A 26,333-nucleotide genomic window follows, 5' to 3' on the forward strand; every position below is an offset into this window, starting at 1 on the left:
ATATATAACACCTGTTCTGTTTTACTGTAGGTGTTTTAAGTCCGATCTTTTACTGCTACTATTACTGTTTATGTAAATGCATTCTGAATGACAGCAACATCCTACCATCCTTCTACAAGAATATATAACCAACTAGGTGATTCATTGCGCCCCCGTGCCCCCCCCCCCCCTCCCGCAATTCGCGCCCCCCCCGCGCACCCCCCCTCCCGCGATTCGCAACCCCCCTCGCGCAATTCACGCCCCCTCCCACGCTTTGCGGACCCCCGCCCTCTCCCACGATTCGCCGACACCTGCGCCCCCTCCCTCCCTTGATTCACGGCACCCCCGCGCCCCTCCCGCAATTCACGGCACCCCTAAGCCCCTTTTTAGTCCCCCGTATACTCACACACCCCTATCACTACCCAGCTTCCTGCTCTCCTGAACCGTAACTTCCACCACTGGGGAGTCGCTGACGCTGTTTTGCCCACATGCCCCTATCATGCCTCATAGCCCAGCCTCCTGCTCTCATGCACCCGAACTCCCACCCAGTAGGAGGAGACACTGACTAAGGGCCACCATCCTGTACTCCTGTACTGCCACGCTGGACCCTCACCCACTGGCAGAAGCTGCACAGTATCTCCCACCCTCCTCTTTAGTCCCCCTTATGCCCACACACCCCTATCACTACCCAGCCTCCTGTTTTCCTGTGTCGTGACCTCCGCCAGTGGGGAGCCGCTGACTCAGAAACACCCTACTATACTATTGCACACACACACCTAAACAACATGCACACACAGCCCCCCCCCCACACCCACAAATGTCACTGTACCATCCACACTATCAATGTACATCTTACTCTGTAACCGCTTTTTAATTAAACAAAACAATACAATACACACCCCCTTCCACATCATATGCTCTCTATTTAACACATTTCACCTATAACTCAAGTTGCAATACAGGCATCTTACATACAATTCTAACCATCTTTCTCATATACAAATGTTCACAAATTAAGGGGGCGCAGCCCCTTACGACGGTGTGAAGAGCGCCCGTAGGGCGCGATGAATCACCTAGTATAGGTAATACATCCATAATCTGCTGACCGTCGCAGGCTCCCGGCCCCAGTGCTAGCAGCCGCCTGTCATTCCTTTATGACTGATCCTGATCCTTCCACTATCCACAAGTACAGAGATCAGAGCCTCCCTCCCAAGAGAAGCATGCTTGTCTCCTGAAATAATCTGTGCTGCTGTAAATAAAATGGTAATAGTGAAGTATAAACACCCATTAGCTGGTATATACACATAGAGCCGCATGGCAGAGAGAAAGATATTTACATCATGTCAAGAAATCTGCGCTGGTATCTGATTAAATCAATACACAAATCTGCAGCTGGGCCTAATATGACAGCTGTGTGGGTGATTAGTTATCAGGGTACACACAGCTGGCGATGGGATAATAATACTGTAACTTTATGTACATGGAACACTCAAAATAGATTGCAGTGTAAACTTGTATTATCTGCTATAGATATATATAGCCTTCCATCATATTACATTGGCTAGTATTCTTAGTTTGGGATCACAGCTGTATGTCTCTGTATCAGTCTGTAATGCCCGCGTCGCAGCTGACTCGCCTCCGGTAATCAGCCAGTAGGCAGGCGGCAGCATGTCAGTGCGCCGGGCGGGTGCCGGCGCCCACACAGGCCTCGCTGCCACTCGCTCCCCCAAGAGGCAGCGGGGGCTGCCTTACACTAGTTACGCCACTGGCCTATACACGGGGGTGACACTGCTGAGGACGACAACATTGGCTTTGACCGGTGAGAACACTGGCCCAAACCGGCTAAATTGGAGGATACTAAATAAGAGCCACCAATTTAAATTGTGTCCATGTATGTTTAACTTTGAAAGCTGTGGCCAATTTATACGGACGCAGCGCAGATGTCAGAAAGGTGGAGGATGTGACAGATCAGACTGAAGCTGGAAAACGGAAACAATTGGTTATTCAGATAAGTTGGTTAAATGTAAATGATGCGTTTGAATGACCGGTACGTTTTCCAATGTTTGGGAGCAAACATCACTTGTTCCATACAAAGCTGGCTGGAAAGATAATATTTAAATGTGTGGCTGGCTTAAGGGTTCTTACCCACTGAACCCCATTACCTGTGTCATATTCAATGTGTTATGTTCAATGCACGGGTCTAAAATAGAACCTATTTGCATTAAGGATCCCATACACACTAGGTTTTTCCTAGAGATTGGATGCATTGCATTTTTCCAAACATATCTAGTTCCATAATTACCATAGTTATAGGCACTGTCATGGAAGAAGCTTGGAGAGGAGATGCTGTGGGGGACACTGAGGGGCGGAGCTTGGCGTATATCTCATTAGGCTCCACCCCAACTGAAAAAAGTCAGTTATTTGCATGCCCGTGGGTAGGGGCGGGGCTAAGTGCAGCAATTTGCATTGCTTAGCCCCGCCCCTTCCACCACCATTTTGGTGCCTAGATTCTCCCGATCCTGCCCGCTGCACTAGGAAGTTGGTGAGATGCAGGAGATTTACCTAGACTTTTGAGGGTGCGGGAGACTACCTAAAAAATCATGAGTCTCCCACAACTCGTGAGAGAGTAAATGTTATCTGTAAATTCAGACGGGGATTGCTGGTCCCACTTTCTGAGCTAGCTGCAGGGGAATTTTGCTGGACATCTAGAGTAACCCGGGAGTTGTTAATGTCCGAAGGTCGCGCAGCCAATCCGGGTATGATTGCATAATATTGCACAGCTGCTGTGTACAATAACAGAGCAGCTGTGCCATCATCATACAGCTATGCAATTAGCATACTGCTATACGTGCCGATACACACTCTCTCTCTAGATATAAAAGGCTAACTTCTCCTCACCTCTATGAGGTGAATTAACGCCACTGACCACTAGAGGCCACTCGACAGACCAAATTACTCCTTTGTGTGCTAAAAGATGTCATAACAGAAAGTGAAAGCATATTGTGCAGGGACACTGATCTGTTTCAAACGTGCTTGATATCATACCTCCCAACTGTCCCGCTTATCGTGGGAACATCCTGTCTTTTTGGGATGTTCCTGTGTCCCTCCCAGGGTCGGCAGTGTTCCACGGCGGGGTGGTGGTGGTGGTGGGGGGGGGGGGGGGGGTCGTGGGGCAGTTGGGAGTGTGTCGTCCTCCCCCCCGTCACCATGAATAGAAGCTGTGTGCATGCGCGCAGCATCTATTCTTGCAGCCGGAGGGAGGGGCTGGGGGCATAGCCAGCAGCTCACGGAGCAGCTGGACAAGCCCCCACAGTGGTGAAAACGGGGCTTGGCCTCGCAGCAGGTATAGGCCACGCCCCTTTCCCACGGGAAACAGAAGTTGGGAGATATGGGATATATGGAGAGAGGGAGCTGGGAAGACAGAGATTAGAAGTAGGTGGAGCAGGTAGGTACTGGGGGTGGGATAGAGAGTTTGTATCCTAAAAACTGTCACAGCTCACAGTGAAAGAAGCCCTCATTTTGACGGGCTTTTAACGAGCATTAAATCACTGATAAAATATCATTTGATCATTGCCTACTCACTTTTTAATGATAGATGAGCATTTTTCACCTTGGAATTATTTCTTACAAACACCCTACTGTGGGTCCTCTAGTCGTCTAGAAATGACGTTCACACCGCTTGAGCCTGAAATCCGTCACTGCCTATTATTTGCCTGTGGCGATGTATGTTTAACTTCTTTCTAAACACTTCAGAGTTAATATGGGCTGTGCAGGCGGAGTGCAGTCATTTGTTTTGTTGACTTAAACACATGAAGCACAATCCTCTTACGTATTGCCCAGGCAGTGATAAAATAAACTCTACAAGCAACAGTTCCCCTCTGCTTACAGTAACATTCCAGCTAATTGACTGCACGGCCTGCGAGCCAGCCCGTATACATACAGTCCTGGAGGAGACATTTTTGGTGGTCTTCGAGCATTATAATTGCTTCCACCCGATGAATTGAAATTCTTCAGAAAAAATAGAGAAAGTCCTGCAAATAATACTTTTGCATAATTGCTAGTAATGAGGGCACAGCTTGCGTAATGAAGGTCGTACATAACCGCAAAGAATCCAGCAGCGACTTACATTCCTTTTCTCGTGCCGTCTTATTCCAGTCTTGTATTTTTTTATTTTTTTTATAATTAACTTGGGACGATCATTAATTAACTGAGGGTTGTGTTAACATTGATCAAAAACAAATACATCAAGGCTTTGGCTATTTCCAAGAGTTTTCCTTCCAAGAATGTATTTAGTTTGGCCACTAGACGCTTTTTTCAGCAGGTTGCTTGTTACGTTGTGGGTGGTCTTCCAAAGTACGAGGCCAGTTGTGCTGGAATTTGGCATGAAGGTTCTGCCCCGTGGTCCTCACGTTTCAGGTTAGGATCTGATGGGAAGTATCGGCCAGAATCCACCGGCGTTCTCGTCGTTGAACTTTGTACAAGGTGTGTTACGCCACTGGCCACGTGTCACAGCTACAGTGAAAGCCCGGTTTTCCAAGTGTGGAAATATTTTAACGTTTTGGGGTACATGAAGTCCATTGTCTTTTATGTTTTATTTCTATCACAGAGACATTAGAAGTCGTAGTGAGCAGATTGTTGTTCTGCTTTGTCCAAAGCTAAAATGAAGCAAAAAATCCAGCTGGACTTAAACCAGCGTCACACCCAGCTATGGCAGCAGCAGAAATTCAGGGTCTATAACCCTCTGCATCCTAGCTGTTAGCAGAGCCCCCCCCCCCCCCCTGTCTTCAGTGGTGGTCATTCTGCACAGACCTCGGTGGAGGAGAGGGGCTGCCGCGATAACGCCCTGTGCTGTGGGTCCCAGCAATGTGTTCTGTTTCCCTCCCGATGCTAGCAGGGGCTGTGGGTCCCAGCAATGCGTTCTGCCTCCCTCCCGATGCTAGCAGGAGCTGTGGGTCCCAGCAATGCGTTCTTCCTCTGCTATGCTAGCAAGGGCTGCAGGTCTCAGCAATGCGTTCTTCCTCCCCGATGCTAGCAGGGGCTGTGGGTCCCAGCAATGCGTTCTGCCTCCCTCCCGATGCTAGCAGGAGCTGTGGGTCCCAGCAATGCGTTTTTCCTCCGCTATGCTAGCAAGGGCTGCAGGTCTCAGCAATGCGTTCTTCCTCCCCGATGCTAGCAGGGGCTGCGGGTGCCAGCAATGCGTTCTTCCACCCTGATGCTAGCAGGGGCTGTGGGTGCCAGCAATGTGTTCTTCCTCCCCGATGTTGGCAGGGGCTGTGGGTGCCAGCAATGCGTTCTTCCTCCCTGATGCTAGCAGGGGCTGTGGGTGCCAGCAATGTGTTCTTCCTCCCCGTTGCTAGCAGGGGCTGCGGGTGCCAGCAATGCGTTCTTCCTCCCTGATGCTAGCAGGGGCTGTGGGTGCCAGCAATGTGTTCTTCCTCCCCGATGCTGGCAGGGGCTGTGGGTGCCAGCAATGCGTTCTTCCTCCCTGATGCTAGCAGGGGCTGTGGGTACCAGCAATGCGTTCTTCCTCCCCGATGCTAGCTGGGGCTGCGGGTCTCAGCAATGCGTTCTTCCTCCCCGATGCTAGCAGGGGCTGCGGGTGCCAGCAATGCGTTCTGCCTCCCTCCCGATGCTTGCAGGAGCTGTGGGTCCCAGCAATGCGTTCTTCCTCCGCTATGCTAGCAAGGGCTGCAGGTCTCAGCAATGCATTCTTCCTCCCCGATGCTAGCAGGGGCTGCGGGTCTCAGCAATGCGTTCTTCCTCCCCGATGCTAGCAGGGGCTGCGGGTGCCAGCAATGCGTTCTGCCTCCCTCCCAATGCTAGCAGGAGCTGTGGGTCCCAGCAGTGCGTTCTTCCTCCGCTATGCTAGCAAGGGCTGCAGGTCTCAGCAATGCGTTCTTCCTCCCCGATGCTAGCAGGGGCTGCAGGTGCCAGCAATGCGTTCTTCCTCCCCGATGCTAGCAGGGGCTGCGGGTGGCAGCAATGCGTTCTTCCTCCCTGATGCTAGCAGGGGCAGTGGGTGCCAGCAATGTATTCTTCCACCCCGATGCTGGCAGGGGCTGTGGGTGCCAGCAATGCGTTCTTCCTCCCCGATGCTAGCAGGGGCTGTGGGTACCAGCAATGCGTTCTTCCTCCCCGATCCTAGCAGGGGCTGTGGGTGCCAGCAATGCGTTCTTCCTCCCCGATGCTAGCAGGAGCTGTGAGTGCCAGCAATACATTCTGCCTCCCTGATGCTAGCAGGGGCTGCGGGGGCCTGCAATGTGTTCTTCCTCCCCGATGCTAGCATGGGCTGTGGGTGCCAGCAATGCATTATTCCTCCCTGATGCTAGCAGGAGCTGTGGGTCCCAGCAGTGCGTTCTTCCTCCGCTATGCTAGCAAGGGCTGCAGGTCTCAGCAATGCGTTCTTCCTCCCCGATGCTAGCAGAGGCTGCGGGTCTCAGCAATGCTTTCTTCCTCCCCGATGCTAGCAGGGGCTGCGGGTGCCAGCAATGCGTTCTGCCTCCTTCCCGATGCTAGCAGGAGCTGTGGGTCCCAGTAATGCGTTCTTCCTCCGCTATGCTAGCAAGGGCTGCAGGTCTCAGCAATGCATTCTTCCTCCCCGATGCTAGCAGGTGCTGCGGGTGCCAGCAATGCGTTCTTCCTCCGCTATGCTAGCAAGGGCTGCAGGTCTCAGCAATGCGTTCTTCCTCCCCGATGCTAGCAGGGGCTGCAGGTCTCAGCAATGCGTTCTTCCTCCCCGATGCTAGCAGGGGCTGCGGGTGCCAGCAATGCGTTCTTCCTCCGCTATGCTAGCAAGGGCTGCAGGTCTCAGCAATGCGTTCTTCCTCCCCGATGCTAGCAGGGGCTGCTGGTGCCAGCAATGCGTTCTTCCTCCCCGATGTTAGCAGGGGCTGCGGGTGCCAGCAATGCGTTCTTCCTCCCTGATGCTAGCAGGGGCTGTGGGTGCCAGCAATGTGTTCTTCCTCCCCGATGCTGGCAGGGGCTGTGGGTGCCAGCAATGCGTTCTTCCTCCCTGATGCTAGCAGGGGCTGTGGGTACCAGCAATGCGTTCTTCCTCCCCGATGCTAGCAGGGGCTGTGAGTGCCAGCAATACATTCTGCCTCCCTGATGCTAGCAGGGGCTGCGGGGGCCAGCAATATGTTCTTCCTCCCCGATGCTGGCAGGGGCTGTGGGTGCCGGCAATGCGTTCTTCCTCCCTGATGCTAGCAGAGGCTGTGGGTACCAGCAATGCGTTCTTCCTCCCCGATGCTAGTAGAGGCTGTGAGTGCCAGCAATACATTCTGCCTCCCTGATGCTAGCAGGGGCTGCGGGGGCCAGCAATGTGTTCTTCCTCCCCGATGCTAGCAGGGGCTGTGGGTGCCAGCAATGCGTTCTTCCTCCCCGTTGATAGCTCTATTTTATATTGGATCGTTGGACACAATACAATTGAAATAGAAGCAACTGACATCTCAGTGACGTGGAAACAGGGATTAGACACTTTGCAATATGTAAAAGTTTTATAGTCAGGATTATGGTTAATCAAATACACCAAAAGGCTGTATAGGATCTATACATGTAATATGCGCTGCACTGTGGGCCCCAATTTGCAGCCCTGGTGATTATCGGAGAACCCTGCATGTGTACAGTCCACAGTGCGCTTGCGCAAGCCCACTATGCGGCCACAGCCAGCGACGGCCTGTGATCGTAACAGTGGTCACGATCTCCCCAGGGCCATCAAAGCACCACTGCACACGGGTGGGGGGGTTAGGGGCAGAGTTATTTGCAGATCTGCCCAGGGAGAGGGCTAACTGATCGCAGGGCTTTAAAAAGTTGCACCCCTGCGATCAGGCCTGAATCGGCCCCTGTGTACACCGGTATAGATGTGCGCACCAGCGTAGGAGATGTTGTTACCAGCATTGATACAACTTTGTGCTGTGTGTCTAGGTTGACGTCAGCGCAGAATGCATTTGATGTTGAAGATGAGCTGACGATGACGATGTGGAGAACATGTGTAAGCCAATTCCGATTACATGAAATTGTTCTCACATTTTGTAAAATTGTGGCCATATGGGATTTGTAGTTATTGGTTCCTGGTCTGAAAACAAAGCAGATTATCCCCCGACAGACTAATGGTGGCAGCGCAGGGAAGGGGTAGCCTGAATCCCCGCGCCTCGCGTCTCACTGGTTCCTTGTACAGTCCACATAGAGGGGGATCCAGATCCATTCATAGCGGGATGAATTTGCTCCCGATGGCAATGTTTTGGGTTTGCGCATGTGCAACCGCCTTCACACTCGCCATGGCATTCATTCACTGGGGTGCGGGGGGAGGCAGGGGACGGAGGAGACCGTTCGGCGCCCATGAAAAACGCTGGGCGGACACCTGCTCACACAGGTATGTCACGTCATCACACAGTGGATTGTAGAGATATTGGGGCCCGATTCACATCTGTCCGCACAGGTCTGAATTCGGATCCTCTGTTGATGTCACATAGTCTGTAATGCGCAAGTGCCGGGCCATGGCTGCGAACGCCTTCCGCAGATTTTACCTTCACTGAGGCACGTGGAGCCTGTTTTACAGGCAGTGTTCCGCAGTGGAGATCCAGCGTTTCATGGGTGTGCCCACAAAAGCACACGCTGCGAATGAGTGGTGCCAGCCAAACATTTGCAAGGCGGAGCAAGGCTGCGAACCAACCAGAATAAACCCCAGAGTCCCGATTTCAACCCTGATGTGATGCTGTATAGGAGCCTATGCACTAATGAACGCCTTCAAACATCAATGGACATACGTGTTGTTACAAGGAGGCGTGGCTCGCAGTTCCTGTTACAGCGCTGAACGGACGCTCCAGTAGAAAACAACGACTTCCTCTACTTGCTCCTTACTTTGTCACGCATGGCTTATCTAGTTATTGCATAAATAATGACACCCTGAGGAAGGACCCTGTCAGAAACGCATTGGTGTAATCAGGAGGCCAGGGTGTCAGACACCCTGAGGAAGGAACCTGTCAGAAACGCGTTGGTGTAATCAGGAGGCCAGGGTGTCTGACACCCTGAGGAAGGACCCTGTCAGAAACGCGTTGGAGTAATCAGGAGGCCAGGGTGTCAGACACCCTGAGGTAGGACCCTGTCAGAAACGCGTTGGTGTAATCAGGAGGCCAGAACCAGGAAGGATCAACATTTGCCTTATTCCATCTAGGCGGACATTCCATCCCAATCTCATCCCGGGTGAGGCGGATTACAATGTTTTTTGTTGGTTCCACTTCCACCTGGTGAAGGCTCCTGTGCAGTTTTTAATACTATTTTTATCTGGTTTGGATTTACTTTTTATTTGGAGCAATAAAACTTTTGGAAAAAGAAACCTGCTACCAGTACTGGTGTTGTGATCTGGGGGAACCTGAGTTTCGAAAAGAAACCCTTATGTGAACATAGGGACCAATACCCAGGTCAGTACATCCACCCTTAACCTCTGAAGCAGTAGATGACCTCTGAATGAAAAGAATAAAAGAAAACGCTATGTGTACATAGGTACCATCACTAAGGCCAGTGTGGTCCATTAGGTTGTTACAGCTGAAGAAATACACTCTGGGGGCGGTTCGAGACAAGGTCCTACCTGAACCTTCTCCCACCAATTGTGAATAGGATCAGCGCTTGGTTTCTATCTTTGTCTTTGTATATCTGTATTGTGGAGCAGTGGTGCTCCTGAGATAGAAACCGAGCTGCAGATTTGGAGGCGCGGTGTTGTCGGGAAGCCCTTGTTTTTTCACAGACACCCGGAATAAGTCGACATGGTTGGAAAGGTGGACGTATTTTTCATGGTTTTTTTAAGCCGACATTCCATACCATCCACTATGGCAGGGGTGGGGAACGCAGTACACTGAGCCGACATTTGGGACAAAAAAAAAAGTAAGCCTCATGTCGACCTTTTGCCTGTCGACCTAATCCTATGTTGACCCCTCTCATGTTTCAACTTAAGCCCTGTCGACCCTCAGTGGTTGTTCCAATGCAAGTCGACCTAAATTGGATCGACCCAATGACCCATGCCCCAGCCGGTTACCATCCCCCAGATGCCTACTTCCTGTCATTTACCTTGCAAATGGACAGCAATCACAAAACCTATCAGGCTGTGATCGCAGGACGGCGTCGCACACGCGCAATGTGCCCTGTACACATACACAGTCTATCGATAATCGAACGGCGTGCGTATTCTCAACTGTGCAAAGGGCTTTGTAATTGCTGGTGTTGTCATGTAATGGCAGTCAGCGATAGAGGGCTGGCGCGGCTGATATCACAGCTGCAATGGTCTTAGAGAATAACATAAGAGAAGGTTCCGTATGGAGAAGTACTGTATACTATCTCTTTGAACATATAAGTGAGATCTGTCATTGCCCCATTACCGCTGATGATGCATGTAACTGATTTCCGGAGGGGGATAAAGGGGCCGGTCAGACGCTCCTGCAGAGCGGGGATAACGGGAAGCACATGGCATCAATGCCCTAAAATCCCGTTTTCACTGATGTATTCTGTCATCCCCACATTTAGGAATGGCAGTATGGGCGCATCAAACGCCGCTTATATTCCAGCGTCTTCGCTCGCTCAATTTTAGCTTTTATTAACAAAACTAAAAATAGTTATTTCTTGTTTAATGAACTAGGGAAGAAAAGACTGCAGGGTAATGAGCAGAATGTAATACCGGTAATATGATCATCACATTCTAATTAATATGTTCAAAGTAGCTAATACTATAAACACAGCAGGATTCATCCAACATTCCGCAACCTTAGAAGCTGTATCAAGCTTAGGAGACAGAAAGCTACAAAAAAAGGTAACAAATAGGAAGAAGGTTAAACGGAATAATAAAGTAAAGTAACAATTGCAGTGGGGCTGTTATTTTAAGGGAGCATGGATAACACAAAAGGGGTGTCCATCCACAAACAGGCCCCCCTATTGCACATTGTGACATTGAGGCTGATCGAGGGTAGTTAGGTCTCCGCTAGCCTGGGGCTATTTAATTAGCCCCAATTAGTGCCTCAGACAGGCAGAGGAAAATCCCCCCAAAAAGCCCAGTTTTTATAGAAAATAAGGCTGCGTCTGGGTAAAACAAACAGGTTCCGTGTGTTTTTGCAGTGAAAACGGTCATTTATTGTCTGATTCTATAGTATAGCCCGATAAAAAAGCATCAAGAAAAGTAGCGGAAAACACTCGTTTTTCCACTCTCAATTTTTACGTCCCAAAGTAGCAGAGGTTATCATTACCTTTATTACATTGACTTTAACCTTATGGAGAGATGGTTCCAGTCTTGGGGTTCAGTATATATTAGGGCTGGGGTAGCCAACCCTAGTCCTCGAGAGCTACCAACAGTGCATGTTTTGCAGGTCTCCTCACAGAATCACAAGTGAGATAATTAGCTCCATCTGTGTATCTTTTAAAATGTGTCAGTGATTAATGAGTGCAGCTGTGCAGCAGCTAGGTTGTCTGGAAAATGTGAACTGTTGGTAGCTCTCGAGGGCTAGGGTTGGCTACCACTGTATTAGGGCAACAGTCACCATTTCTAAAGAATGTCAACATGATCTTAATGTCGACTTGATACGTCCAGCGTCCACATTCAGCAAACCGACCGTGATGAAATATCTTCAGAATTACATTGTCGACAATCCAGTTATGGGGAATATCTAACTCCGAAGTCTAGCGCTAACCCCTTAATCCTCAGCCCAACCATAATGTTGAAATTTTCACTATTTCAACATTTCGTATGTTGACAGTTCATCAGCCCTCAACTGCCGTATTTAAACCCCAGCTTGTAACTTGGCAGTTAATGGCAGTTAGGAGCTGGTTGTTTATCACTCTCCACTCCATCACTTTTTGAAGCTTGATACATCTGGACCATATAAATGAAATATATTGCATTATCCCCCCCCTTCACCACCATCTTTTGAAGAACACTAACCCTGAAATATACATCTTCACCTATTGTCCTTTGTCAGAACTGGATCTATTTACACGGAAAGTGATTTCAGAATCTCCGTCTGCGGCCAGCTGTTACGTGGTTGCACATATGGCAGACTTCTGTGAGTTAATCAGTCATCCTGTATAGAATCATCTCCCATCCTTAAGCTGGCATATACGCTGCATGATAATCATGATAGCCAGCAAACCAAGTGACGGAGCGTTTGGATTGGCTGTCGAGTCAACGCCATGCTGTGACGCAGTTCTCCTGTTCACATCGTGCAGAGTATGGAGGAGATGTGATTATCAGGCCAACAATCCTCCCCTCATCCTTCTATCCAAGCACCTTCCGTTAAATCTCCCTGTATTTACATTACACAGCATGACACCTATAGAAGTCAAATTCTCGACCTCATGTACTATAGTCAGACACCTAACCCACGAAAGCTATTTGCTACGGCATAGGAAGCATTGAAATTCTAATGATATGAAAGCCGGTTGTAGTGATAAGTTAAACCTACAGTATGCTGCATATCTATGTAGTGTGTGTGTGTGTGGCTGCGGATTACATAGATCTACTTATCTGCATTGGACCAAACTGTAAAGCGCAACCAGCTTACATATATTTACAAGTACAGAGATACTTCTTTAGTTCCGCACAGGATTTCCTACCTCAAATGGTCATGTATCTTTTCAAGGGTGTGCCCACAAATAAGCTGGCGCTCCCCTGCCTGTTTGGGCAGGCGGATGACATCGGCGCTCCCCCACTGACTGACCCCATAGACTGGCCCCTATGGATGTGCAAACTTTTGACCCTCTCCTGTGGTATTATTTATTTATTCATTTCCAGTTTCTTATATAGCGCAGCAGATTCCGTTACAGTGTCTTATATAGCGCAGCAGATTCCGTTACAGCGTCTTATATAGCGCAGCAGATTCCGTTACAGCGTCTTATATAGCGCAGCAGATTCCGTTACAGCGTCTTATATAGCGCAGCAGATTCCGTTACAGTGTCTTATATAGCGCAGCAGATTCCGTTACATTGTCTTATATAGCGCAGCAGATTCCGTTACATTGTTTTATATAGAGCAGCAGATTCCGTTACAGTGTCTTATATAGCGCAGCAGATTCTGTTACAGGGTCTTATATAGCGCAGCAGATTCCGTTACAGCGTCTTATATAGCGCAGCAGATTCCATTACAGCGTCTTATATAGCGCAGCAGATTCCGTTACAGCGTCTTATATAGCGCAGCAGATTCCGTTACAGCGTCTTATATAGGGCAGCAGATTCCGTTACAGTTACTTATCTAGCGCAGCAGATTCCGTTACAGGTTCTTATATAGCCCAGCAGATTCCGTTACAGCGTCTTATATAGCGCAGCAGATTCCGTTACAGTGTCTTATATAGCACAGCAGATTCCGTTACAGTTACTTATCTAGCGCAGCAGATTCCGTTACAGGTTCTTATATAGCCCAGCAGATTCCGTTACAGCGTCTTATATAGCGCAGCAGATTCCGTTACAGTGTCTTATATAGCGCAGCAGATTCCGTTACAGGTTCTTATATAGCGCAGCAGATTCCGTTACAGTGTCTTATATAGCACAGCAGATTCCGTTACAGCGTCTTATATAGGGCAGCAGATTCCGTTACAGTTACTTATCTAGCGCAGCAGATTCCGTTACAGGTTCTTATATAGCCCAGCAGATTCCGTTACAGCGTCTTATATAGCGCAGCAGATTCCATTACAGTGTCTTATATAGCGCAGCAGATTCCGTTACAGTTTCTTATATAGCGCAGCCAGAGCCAGATTAAGGTCTAAATGGGCCTGGAGCTGAAAATTATCAAGGGCCTATTATGCGCAATAATAGGGGTTGTGGCCAGCACTTAATAATGTGGGGGGCTTGACCAGTGTTCTGGTTGGGTGGTCTGCTCATGGGTCTCTATTTGTGTAAATACTTTCAACTAATTATATATGCCTGGAAAAAGCAGGAGGCTGGCATAGGAAAAATGCAGGAATATATATTGGCGGATGCCCTCCAAAAGGTGCACCCACAGGATGCCGATGTCCTAAAATCCTAAAATACTTGCGGGGTGAGGCGGCACTCCAGTCATAAAAAGAATATTGAAAGACAAAACTTGATAGACAACATTTCAGCACCTTTTATGTGGTAGCCTAAGTTTACCACACCATATACCGGGATGCGGTCAACATGCTGGTGGTCGGAATCCCAGCGGTCAAAATACCGTTGCCAGAATCCCGACCACTGCAATGCACTTTGTCCCTTTATGGGTGTCCCCCGCAAGGAGGAGCGATCCACAGCCCCCCTTGTCGGCATTGCGGAGGTCGGGATTCCGGCGTTGGTATTTTGACCACCGGGATTCCAACCACCAGCATATCATACCTGACCCCATATACCCCTTATACAAATCATGCAACAAAAGAGTAACCCCTTTATATTGTACTTGCCTCTTAGACATTATGCCACATGGAATGAGCCAAAATTCACACCGACTGAGCCAAAATTCACGTTATGCCTCACAGATTAAGGCAAAATTTTGCCACATGGATTGAGCCAAAATACACACTATACCAAACAGATTAAGCAATAATGCACAATATGCTTCATAAACGGGCATTGCGCACCAAAGGTGCGCATTAAAAATTACACCATAATGCCCATTACATGTTAAGCCACACACCATAATGTCCATTAAGTATTATGCCAAACACCATAATGCTTATTAAAAATTATGCTACATAAGTGCTGCTTACCTATATGCTCATTGCCAGGGGTTACATGCTCATTGCCATGTGGGATTGCATGCTCATTGCCAAGGGGGAATACATGCTTGCGGTAACTGGGGGACAGCCGCCGCCGGGCAGAAATGACAGCCATTGACAGCCGGGCAGAGAGCAGGGGGCTGCCCCGCTGTATTCAGAGCAATGCAGGTCCCGGCTATTTGAAATAATACCCCTTTCACACCAGAAAATGCAGGGATTTACCCGGGCTGGCCCCTATTACACCAGCCTAGTTCCTGCATTTTCTGGTGTGAGGAGAGAAAACTACCCCCCCCCCCCCTTTAAACTTTAGGGGTAGTTAACCAGCATTATCTTCAGAACCAACTGACCCATTTACATGTGGGCTTTGAATGATTTTCAAATGATTTTGGTCCTGTGAAACTGGGCCATTTGGTTCCAGAGAAATCTGTCCTCAAACAACATGAACAGCCATGAAATTACATTTCAAACATGAAAAAATCGGTTTACTAATATCTCTAGAACCAATGAACCCATATGGACCAACCTGGTATCAGATTGAAGGTCCAGCAATTTGAGTTAGACTGAGATCAACCTCGAGCTTCTGTGATGCTGTTGGAACCAGCTGGGGGTCGGAATTAGCAGGTCTCATGTTATCCTATGGGGAAAACGTTCCAGCTTTGCCTGGCGGTATCTCCGGTTCCCGGGGGGCTAGCAACGCGGGGCCAGGCTTGTTGGAAAGCCCTGACCCTCAGCTATAAAATAGGCCTATTTAGAGAGTGGGCCTGGAGCTGTAGCTCCATCAGCCCCATTGTTAATCCGTCTCTGAGCGCAGCAGATTCCGTTAAGTGCCTTATATAGCGCAGCAGATTCCGTTACAGTGTCTTATATAGACATCATGGACATCAGGGAACCACCAGGGACCAGGTAAGTATGGAAAAAAAATCTATATTCCAAAATCTGAAAAAATCCCTTATCCATAATGCTCGTGGTCCCCAGTATTTGGGATAAGGGAGACCCAACTTGTAAGTGCTTATATGCATCACTCTATTTCCCGATGCTACGATGCAGCTTGTTGTGATTCAGTTGTATGTATAGTTTGGGGGCAATTCAGAACTGATCGCTTAGGGTTGCGTATGAGCGAATGCCTTCAGCGATTTTCACACCGGGGTGTTCTTGCCTGGATGGGTAGGCATGGGGCAGACGCACGGGATTGGCCAGCGTTTTATGGACCTTGCTACAAAAACAGTGGGTGCACCCATGGAAATGCTGGGCGTACCCCTGGGAGCGTAGGCGTACCCATGCATCCTGTGGGTGGGTGGCTGACATCACATGACATCAGCGCCCACCCCCAATTCGGCGGGTACCGGGCATCTGAAAAGTAAGTATAGACTTACTTTTCAGACCAAAAGGCTGGAGAACTTATCCAATGGTGTGCGCCCATGATTTCTCCTTTGTGCGTTCGCTTGCGAGCGGTTGTGTAAACGTACACAACCGCTCGCATGCTAGTGCGGGGATTTGCTTGGTGGGGCGTGCGTTCATGGCGGCGTTTAACTGCTCTTTTGGCAGCAATATACTCTGCCTAGCGAGCAGGTCTGAATAAGGCCCTCGGGTGTATGTGTACTTTGTTCTTTCTGGTATGTTGTATATGCGGAGGTCTGTAGCCACAGACTAAACTAATGTATGGGCAGCAGCAACAATTATGACATGTACAGATTATAAATAACAGCACAGTAACCAAACACGAGTCCTAAGAGGAGCCAATAATCCATCACTTGTTTTACTGTTTGTGCAAAGAAGATATATTTTCCCCGGGAGAGTGCGAGGGAGCAAAACAAATCTGCCTGGGCTTATGTAACACATACAAAGGTAAAACACACACAGCACACACTTCTGTCATTCAACGCATATCTATCCAATGCGTGGTAACCTGGAAAACTACATTATACTGAGCACACAGTGTAGCGATGTGCGTCTTGTGCCACAGTAGCACATAGTTGCTTACCCTCCCCAATCCTGCAGGAGACTCCTTATTGAGGCTCTTATCTCCTGCTGCCCTACATTATAAATCAAATCTCCTGATTGGATTTTTCACTGCAGCCGGAAAACCACCAAGGAATTTCTGGCCAAGGACAGTGATTTGCTGTAGTCACTAGCGTGACCTCTATTGTTACTAATGCATACCTCCCAACTGTCCCGCTAATTGTGGGAACGTCCCAGGTTTTATGGGACGTTCCCGCGTCCCTCCCACGGCCGGCAGTGTCCTGTGGTGGGGGGGGGGGCACCCTGAATAGGCGCTGCAGCCAGAGGGGGCGGGGGTATAGTCAGCAGCAGCTTACGGAGCTGCTGTGCATGCCCCCACAGTGTCGAAAATGTGGGCGTGGCTCGTGGGAGACACGAGTATAGGCCACGCCCCCAAAATGTTGCCGCACCTGTGGATGTCCCTACTTCGGAGGACAGAAAGTTGGGAGGTATGTTAATGTTACAAAGAAATATCTTGCACAACCAGTTAAACCTAGATAAGCCCACAGGCGGAGCTAGACACGCCCTTTGGGTGGAGCATGACACGCCCCTGAACATCAGACCTACCTGCTACCAACTATCAAAAGTAGGCAAGTATGCAGCAGCATGTGCAACACGCCATTCCCACAAAAACGCTGGGCGTCCCCATGAACACGCAGGCGGGTCGAACACCTGCACATTGCGGGCAGCTGACGTCACATGACCTCAGCACTGCCCCCTATTGGCCGGTGACAATCGAATGATTTTTTCGCCTGTACGGCCGCATGCATGTGTCAGCGTACACATCCATTCGCATGCCGGGGCGGACATTTGCATGGCGGCGGGAATTCGCTCACCCGGTGGGTAAGCAGCGAATTTCCCTGCTTACGAGCCAGCCTGAATCAGGCACTTAGAGTAACTCTCTCACTAGTGTTAACCTGATATAACATAGGCTTCGAAGCCAATGCCTTTCATACCAATGCTATATAGTACATGCCATAGTAGTACAAATAGAAACCTGTATATGAGAAAAAAGATGACAGAGGTTTAGAAGTTTTGTCTGCAATATGGGTGCTCCCATATGCAAATTGACCGGCCCGCCGCCCCTCCATGCCCACCGCCCCCTGCTCGCACACAGAGGCTGCACATGCGCAGTCGCAAACAACCGGTCCCCTGTGTGAACGATTGAATCTGAATCACCCCCATAGTGTGAGCTATGTAAAGTCCTGGATTCCCGATGCACAGGCCAATAACTACATCACCTACCTGTATGCAGCCCCTAACTGGCAGCTGGTACTGGTCTGGTTAGTTACTGATGCAGTTTGCTGTGTATATGTTTTAATGCTCCTGGACACACAAACCTCTGCCGGAATGTTATTGTATCCCATTGGATGCATATGTCTGGGTCTATTTCTCCCCTTATAATGGTTCCGGACATATACAGGCAGCATTGTATTTCTATTTGAATTACTGTCCCTTTTGGTCTCTGCCCCGTTGCTACATTGTCACTTACCTCTAATTGACATAGAATTCGGTGTTATTCTTATGTCATTCTGTTTTTACAAAGGCCCCTCGTAGGCAGCAGTTTATTTTCCTTTAGCGCAAAAGTGAGTTTGACAGGAGGCCGCGTCTGAAGCCCGGCTCGGCGGCGCATGTTTTCTGTTATTTGCTTCCTTCTTTTCCCTTTTTTTGAAACGTCTTGGAACTATAACCGTGTATCCAGTTATTCTAACAAATATTATTTCAGTGGAGGAGGGGGGGGGGGGGGGGGGGGCAACAGATTCAATTAAAAGACTTGAAGCCTCCTTGCCCTGTAATTGATTTAGATCATGACACTGTGTACTTAACAGGCGGGTGGGGGGGGGAAACAACCCAAAACCTTCACGCCAAGTCCAAAAAAGGTTTGACACAATTGTACTTTCAAGGTCAGTTTATTTTTGGTAAAGGTCTTTTGAAATGGGGGGGGGGGGGGGGAAGTTAGCTTACATAATCCGTATTGTAAGGCCCCGCGTCCTTCTGTGAGATCACTTGTGTGCTGTATCGTGGGTGGTCGCTAATGAAAGATAATTGCTTGCGGCTGAATGTAATATCACAATGGCACTCTGTTTCCTTACGCTGTTCTGCGCAGCTCCGTGTGTGTGTGTGTGTGTGTGTGTGTGTGTGTGACCTAACGCAGCCATATGAGTAAATGGGTAAACTATGTATTGTAAGAAGCTGTTTCTAATCTCCTGCTGGCAGACAGATTACACAGCGATTCATAATGACACTGATATAAAGTGATGAGATCGGATGGAGAAGTTTCACAAGTTGCGCTGGTGTTCCATAAATATCACCCGCAATGTGTTTTCCTGACATAAACCAGAGACCTCCTGTATAATCATCCCATGATAAATATTGTTTCTCGGTTTGCTTTGTACCGTGAGCTGTTGGCCCTGATCTTCTTCAGTATATGGGCTGTTGTTTGTTCCTGTTCTATATTTAGGCTAAACCCCCATAGATGCTAAAATCCTGGTCCCGGCGCCTGTACAATGCAGATGACAGGTACCGGGACCGGCGCATGTAGAATATCAGCCTTGGTACTACGCATGTGCAAACCCCAGGTTCCATGGGCTGCTGTGGCTGCAGCCCATAGAAGCCAAAGAGGCAGAACCGGAGGGACGGAACACATGCCAATGGGACTGCCTTGGGTGACTGGCAGATCTTACTTCCAATAGGAAGTCACTGCCAGTCACAGTGAAGCCTGCAGCCCATAGGTAAAAGCCACCACTACTCTGTTCCTCTGGGGTAGATTTACTGTATTAAGATCGGTGAAGGATAAAGTGTCTGGTTTTTATCACCGGCCAATCAGCTCCTAACTGTCATTTTCAAACCAAGCCTGTAACTTCACAGGTAGGAGCTGATAGGCCGGTGATAAAAACCAGACACTTTATCACTTCACCGAGCTTAATAATTTGCCCCTTCTGTGTCACCCCTGTCTGTTTGCCCCTCCTCACTTAGGATTGGGGCCCTCTGCCCTCATGTGCTTTTCCACTGAGACTATCTTCCAATCCCATACAACAGTAGCTAAAGCTGGGTACACACTGGAGCCAATCATTCTGACTATACTGACGTTTTCTCTGAAGCTAAGGACTGGCCAACCTGAGCGTACACACAGGCCCTCCAGCTGTTGTGAAACTACACATCCCAGCATGCCCTACCACATATTTTATATAATGGATTGCTAAGACTGTGGCAGGGCATGCTGGGACATGTAGTTCCACAACAGCTGGAGGGCCATGAGTTTGACACCACTGCACTAGAACATCTTCATGCCACTCTGTTCTAAGGAGTGGCAGGTGGGTGACGTAACATCCATCCGATATATCGTTTACTGTCCGGTTTGCCGTACAAACTGGACCAGATTTCAGATGCATCTATAGGATTGCTACAGTAGGCTAGCTACTGTGTGTATATATATATATATATATATATATATATATATATATATATACTCTCCTTGTCGGCGGCGGCACTCAGGGACTCAAACTGTGACAGCTTCAGTGAAACATTTATTCGTTCTACGTTTCGGAGGTCTCGCCCCCTTCGTCAGGATACAACAAGTGTAAAACACAGCACACATTAAATACACTTACCCCATCCGTCTCCTCCCCCGTCCTCCGTGGCTGGCATCTCTTCCGGCGTGCTCCGGCCCCGACTTCCGTCACGCAGCGTCACGTAACGTCACCTCCGGCGGCTGCGTCAGAGCCGGCACCCGATTGTTGCCATGGTTACCGCGGGCTTCGGGGACACATTCAGGGATAACCTGTGAGCATACAACGATATATATATAAATCAATCGTGAATAAAAATTACTATTCAAAACATTCAAAAACCTTACAATAACAGGTTATCACACATTTGTGCATATCAGCCTATTGTGATTGTATGACTGCGCCTAAACGCACAGAATAATTATTACTTAAAGTGACAGTGCCTTATAAAAAAACGTGAAAAAGTTATATGTATAAAAAATTCTTTTGCAATTTGGTCACAGACCAAGCAAAGAGACCCAACTGACATAAAACAACATACATATCAGCATGTGTGTCCATCTCCCATTGGGCATGGCCACACATGAACCAATTGATAGCAACCTGTATATTCGCTCTAAACACTTCCTTGACCGAGTCCTAGATCTAACTCAAGACCCTCTTAGGTACAGAATATACCAATTACTGTTTAAAAACAGGGGATATCTGGTTGTTGTTATGTTGTCCCCACTGTCCTGTGTGCTCAGGAGAACTGCTCTGCACCGGTGGTGCTTTCGCTGGTGTGTGAATCTAAAGTCAGGTTTTTTATGATTATACTTTTTAGTTATAGTTTTTTAAATTCCCAATGCTCTCAGTTTGTTAACAAGGTTATGGCGTTGAGTTGTGCATTGCTACAAAAAATGAATAAGCCCCAAGGACTCATTTAACCCTCTGGGGTAAATGGTGTCAAGGCGGAATATCCACCTTGACTCCGTTTGCAGTAACTTCTTCGCCCTATTGCCCCCTCTGATGTTTACCGGGACCTGATCGACAATTTTATATTGTAAAGTAGCCATCCCATGTTTTTTTTTTTTTTTCTAAAAATGGCACTCCGTCTTGCCGACATAATATAACCCGCGGGTTATATTATGTCGGCAAGACGGAGTGCCAGTTCAAGACCCGCATGGCGCAGCACAGGACAGCAATTCGGGCGGCAATTCAAACTGGCAAGAGCGATCAGCCAGTAGCTCGCCATTTTTTAGAAAAAAAACATGGGATGGCTACTTTACAATATAAAATTGTCGATCAGGTCCCGGTAAACATCAGAGGGGGCAATAGGGCGAAGAAGTTACTGCAAACGGAGTCAAGGTGGATATTCCGCCTTGACACCATTTACCCCAGAGGGTTAAATGAGTCCTTGGGGCTTATTCATTTTTTGTAGCAATGCACAACTCAACGCCATAACCTTGTTAACAAACTGAGAGCATTGGGAATTTAAAAAACTATAACTAAAAAGTATAATCATAAAAAACCTGACTTTAGATTCACACACCAGCGAAAGCACCACCGGTGCAGAGCAGTTCTCCTGAGCACACAGGACAGTGGGGACAACATAACAACAACCAGATATCCCCTGTTTTTAAACAGTAATTGGTATATTCTGTACCTAAGAGGGTCTTGAGTTAGATCTAGGACTCGGTCAAGGAAGTGTTTAGAGCGAATATACAGGTTGCTATCAATTGGTTCATGTGTGGCCATGCCCAATGGGAGATGGACACACATGCTGATATGTATGTTGTTTTATGTCAGTTGGGTCTCTTTGCTTGGTCTGTGACCAAATTGCAAAAGAATTTTTTATACATATAACTTTTTCACGTTTTTTTATAAGGCACTGTCACTTTAAGTAATAATTATTCTGTGCGTTTAGGCGCAGTCATACAATCACAATAGGCTGATATGCACAAATGTGTGATAACCTGTTATTGTAAGGTTTTTGAATGTTTTGAATAGTAATTTTTATTCACGATTGATTTATATATATATCGTTGTATGCTCACAGGTTATCCCTGAATGTGTCCCCGAAGCCCGCGGTAACCATGGCAACAATCGGGTGCCGGCTCTGACGCAGCCGCCGGAGGTGACGTTACGTGACGCTGCGTGACGGAAGTCGGGGCCGGAGCACGCCGGAAGAGATGCCAGCCACGGAGGACGGGGGAGGAGACGGATGGGGTAAGTGTATTTAATGTGTGCTGTGTTTTACACTTGTTGTATCCTGACGAAGGGGGCGAGACCTCCGAAACGTAGAACGAATAAATGTTTCACTGAAGCTGTCACAGTTTGAGTCCCTGAGTGCCGCCGCCGACAAGGAGAGTATAGTAGTGGGGCATCCACCACGGAGGGCACCAGGGCAAGACACCCCTAGCAAGGGGCAACAGAGTGCCGAGAGAGTGAGAGTGTATATATATATATATATATATATATATATATATATATATATATATATATATATACATATATATATATATATCATAGCCAAAAGAGTATAATGGCTTGATGCCTGCAATTCTTCCTATAGATTCATTATACCCATAACGCCAGGAGACATAACATATATATACTGTATATACTCTAGATTACATTATATAGACGGTAGCTCTCGCCCAGCCGCCTGTCAATGTCAGACGCCGCTCCAAGGATGCAATAATATTATTCTGTGTTAGACTGGTCCCACAAGAACGTTCCACTCAGAATCATGTCACCTTTACACAAGGTCTAACACCTCGCAACGGAGCAACAAAATCAGACATTGTGACTGCGACGGGTGACCCCGAGCATAGGAAAGGCATTTATTGACGCATGGTCTGTACTGATGCTTTCTCTCACCTTACCCCCCTGAATATGGTCTACTCCAGGGGTGGCCAAATCGGTCCTCGAGATCTACTAACGGTCCACATTTTCCAGGTTACCTAGCTGGTGCACCGCTGTAGTCATTACTAACTGTCACATTCTCCAGATCACCTAGCTGGTGCACAGCTGTAGTCATTATTAACTGTCACATTCTCCAGATCACCTAGCTGGTGCACAGCTGTAGTCATTACTAACTGTCACATTCCCCAGATCACCTAGCTGGTGCACAGCTGTAGTCATTACTAACTGTCACATTCCCCAGATCACCTAGCTGGTGCACAGCTGTAGTCATTACTAACTGTCACATTCTCCAGATCACCTAGCTGGTGCACAGCTGTAGTCATTACTAACTGTCACATTCTCCAGATCACCTAGCTGGTGCACAGCTGTAGTCATTACTAACTGTCACATTTCCCAGACCCCCTAGCTGGTGCACAGTTAGTCATTACTGTCACATTTTAAAACATGCTGCATTCATTCCAACTATAGATCCACAGGTTGCCTGGAAAACATGCACCGTTGGTAGATCTTGAGGACAGGTTTGGCCGCCCCTGGTCTTTTCTATGCAAGAAGAAAGAATACGTCATGCTAGACAAAGGTGCAATCTGACCATGTGTGTTTGTGTTACACAGGATGAAGCTCAGCTCCAAGCGAGCGGACAGGAGGCCTCGGCGATCATCGTCGCTCTGGTCAAGGACAGGAACCCAGCACTCACCGGGCAGCTCATGGTGGCCGGACCATAAGTGTTCTAGTAATGGAGAGAAGTCATGGAAGTCAATGTGTTACATACTGGGAATCTCTGCTGTAAATGTCATATAGGAATTGTCTAATGTACAGGACTAATGAGTCTATAAATTACTGAGGTGGAGGCTCAGTATTTCCCAAACATCTCAGTCTTGCTCCGATTGGAGGATGACAGCTTCAAGATCAAATGTTTAACATGTCCATGGATCTTAATAGAAAGACCCCAAAGTACTATCCAATAATGTTGTTTTATTGCCTGTTATACCCCTTTTACACCGCTGCAAAAACCTGGGTTTTTGTCTCATTGACCCAGGTCAGCGGCGGTGTAAATGGGTACCTGAAAAACCTGGGTCCATTTTCTCAGGTCCTGACCAGGGTGGAACCCGGGGAGGACTCGTGGCGGCGGCAGGACGGGGGGGCTGCAGTGTAAACAGGTATCCAGAGTCATCTGTCCAGGCAGCGTCCTGCAGTCAGCATGGAGGTTCGGCAGGGGGCGCACACAGCCTCCGCTGCTGGCTGCTGTACTGTGTGCGGCATCCATTCACCTCGCGGATGGGGGCTAGGGACAGCCCAGCAGCTTACCTTGGTGCTGTGCTTGCCCCGGGCGTGGCGATCGTAGCGTTGTTGGGTGGTCCCGATGCTTGTAGATGATGTCATCTCCAAGCGCCACCCCCTGCACCCATGTGCAGTGTAAATGGTGCCAGCCCGGGAATATTCCAGGTCAGCACCGCAGCGTAAGCGGGGCAAATCCTGGATCTGACCCGGATGGGAACCATCTAAGTGTACGGCGTCACCTCTCTGAGCTCGGAACACTATTTATATTCTCCCACCACGCCCTAGTGAGGCATGAAACCTTTTGACTGTCAACCTTATGCTTGTGTCAGCCTTCAGACCCTGTCGAGCTTACCCATGTTGACCTATTTCAGGTGTCGACGTAAGCCCTGTCGACCTTCAGTGGGGATGTGCTTCGGAGTTTGTTTCTGTTGAAACATTGATTAACCTCTTAAAGAGCACCCACTGATTGTACAACAGCAGTCAGGGCCGGTGCAAGGCACCGGAGCGCCCCAGGCGAGACGGGTGGGGGCGCCCCGGTGCCGGGGGGAGGGGGGGGGTGGTACCTGTGTAAAAAAATTGCTGCCCCGGCGTCCCTGCAGTGCTGGGGCGGTCAGGGGTGTCCGTGCCGTAGGGGTACCTGCGGCGCCGTCATGTGTATAAAGCTGGCTGCGGCCGGCGGGGTCCCTGTAGTGAATAGCAAATAACTAGTGCTTCCGGCGCCGCCTTGCGCATAGCGCTAGTTATTTGCTATTCACTACAGGGACACCGCCGGCCGCAGCCAGCTTTATACACATGACGGCGCCGCAGGTACCCCTACGGCACGGACCCCCCTGACCGCCCCAGCACTGCAGGGACGCCGGGTAGCAATTTTTTTACACAGTTCGCTGGGGGTGAGGGGTGAACTGCCGCCCTCCAGGTGCCGGCGCCCTAGGCAAATGCCTAGAGCTGCCTAGTGGTGGCGCCGGCCCTGACAGCAGTATATTCTGTGATGTCACCAGAAATCAGATGATCAGCATTATATCAGGCGGTATTCAATTGTTTCTCACCAGCATTTCAGCCCGCTATCCCCGGGGGGGCGGTGAGTTAAAATGCGGGATGGCCTGGCTAAACCTGAGCATACTGTGGGCGATATTCGCAAAAAAAAAATAGATCCATTAAATGTCGCTCCGCTATCTCCCATCACTATTTGGCTTTGATTTATTCATATAAAAAAGGGATGCAGTCAAAATCCCAACGGTCAAAATCCCGAATGGGCCATAATACCGAGAAGGACAAATTCCCGACAAGGTCAAAATCCCAACATTTAAAATCCCTACAAGGAAAAAGTCCCGACATTTAAAATCCTGACAAGGTCAAAATAGCGACATATAGAATGTACAGGTGAAACAGTCAACATGACTTTGTGTCGACAGGTTTTTTTTCACTGTTTTTTGACCCAACGTGTCTACAGGCGGTATTTCATGCCCTACCATCCACTAGGGCATGGCGGGAGAATAAAATAGTGTGCCGAGCGCAGCGAGGCATCGTGCCCAAAGCATGGCGAGCAAAGCGAGGGGCTGCGGTTCACTTCCAACGGTGTCCATGTCGACCGTGTCGACATTCGGGTAAAAAAACAGTGAAAAAACCCACGTCTACCTCGCGACCTGTCGACACAAAGTCATGTTGACTGTTTCACCTGTACATTCTACATGTCGGTATTTTGATCTTGTCGGGATTTTAAATGTCGGGATTTTGACCATGTCGGGATTTTGTCCTTGGCAGTATTTTGACCCTGTCGGGATTTTGACCGTCGGGATTTCATACCGAATCCTTAAAAAAACCCTGGTCTCTCCTGATTTATTATTGCACATCAGAAGTTATGGCAGAGTGAGAGGAGTCTCACAAAATATTCCTGAATAATGATGGAGTCAGTTATACCCAATAATGAGTCTGTGTCACAGTTAAACTAATGATTAATACCGTT

The 26,333-nt window shown here is 48.5% G+C and overlaps 1 protein-coding gene across 5 annotated transcripts in view; it reads left to right on the forward strand.

Annotated features, from left to right (window-relative positions):
• The window catches only part of CRPPA (CDP-L-ribitol pyrophosphorylase A), a 300,601-nt gene that overhangs the window by 186,002 nt on the left and 88,266 nt on the right, over window positions 1-26,333 (forward strand). Inside the window, exon 10 of one of the 5 annotated variants that reach the window (XM_083186790.1) lies at window positions 23,704-24,894. The exons of the other annotated variants lie outside the window; for them this stretch is intronic. Coding sequence (XP_083042916.1) covers window positions 23,704-23,814 — 111 coding nt within the window. The 3' untranslated portion in view covers window positions 23,815-24,894. Of the gene's footprint in view, window positions 1-23,703; window positions 24,895-26,333 lie in introns of those variants that run through there. 5 annotated transcript variants of the gene reach the window in all.

Source organism: Crinia signifera, chromosome 5, assembly GCF_055691185.1.
Source record: "Crinia signifera chromosome 5, ASM5569118v1, whole genome shotgun sequence".
Taxonomy (NCBI): domain Eukaryota; kingdom Metazoa; phylum Chordata; class Amphibia; order Anura; family Myobatrachidae; genus Crinia; species Crinia signifera.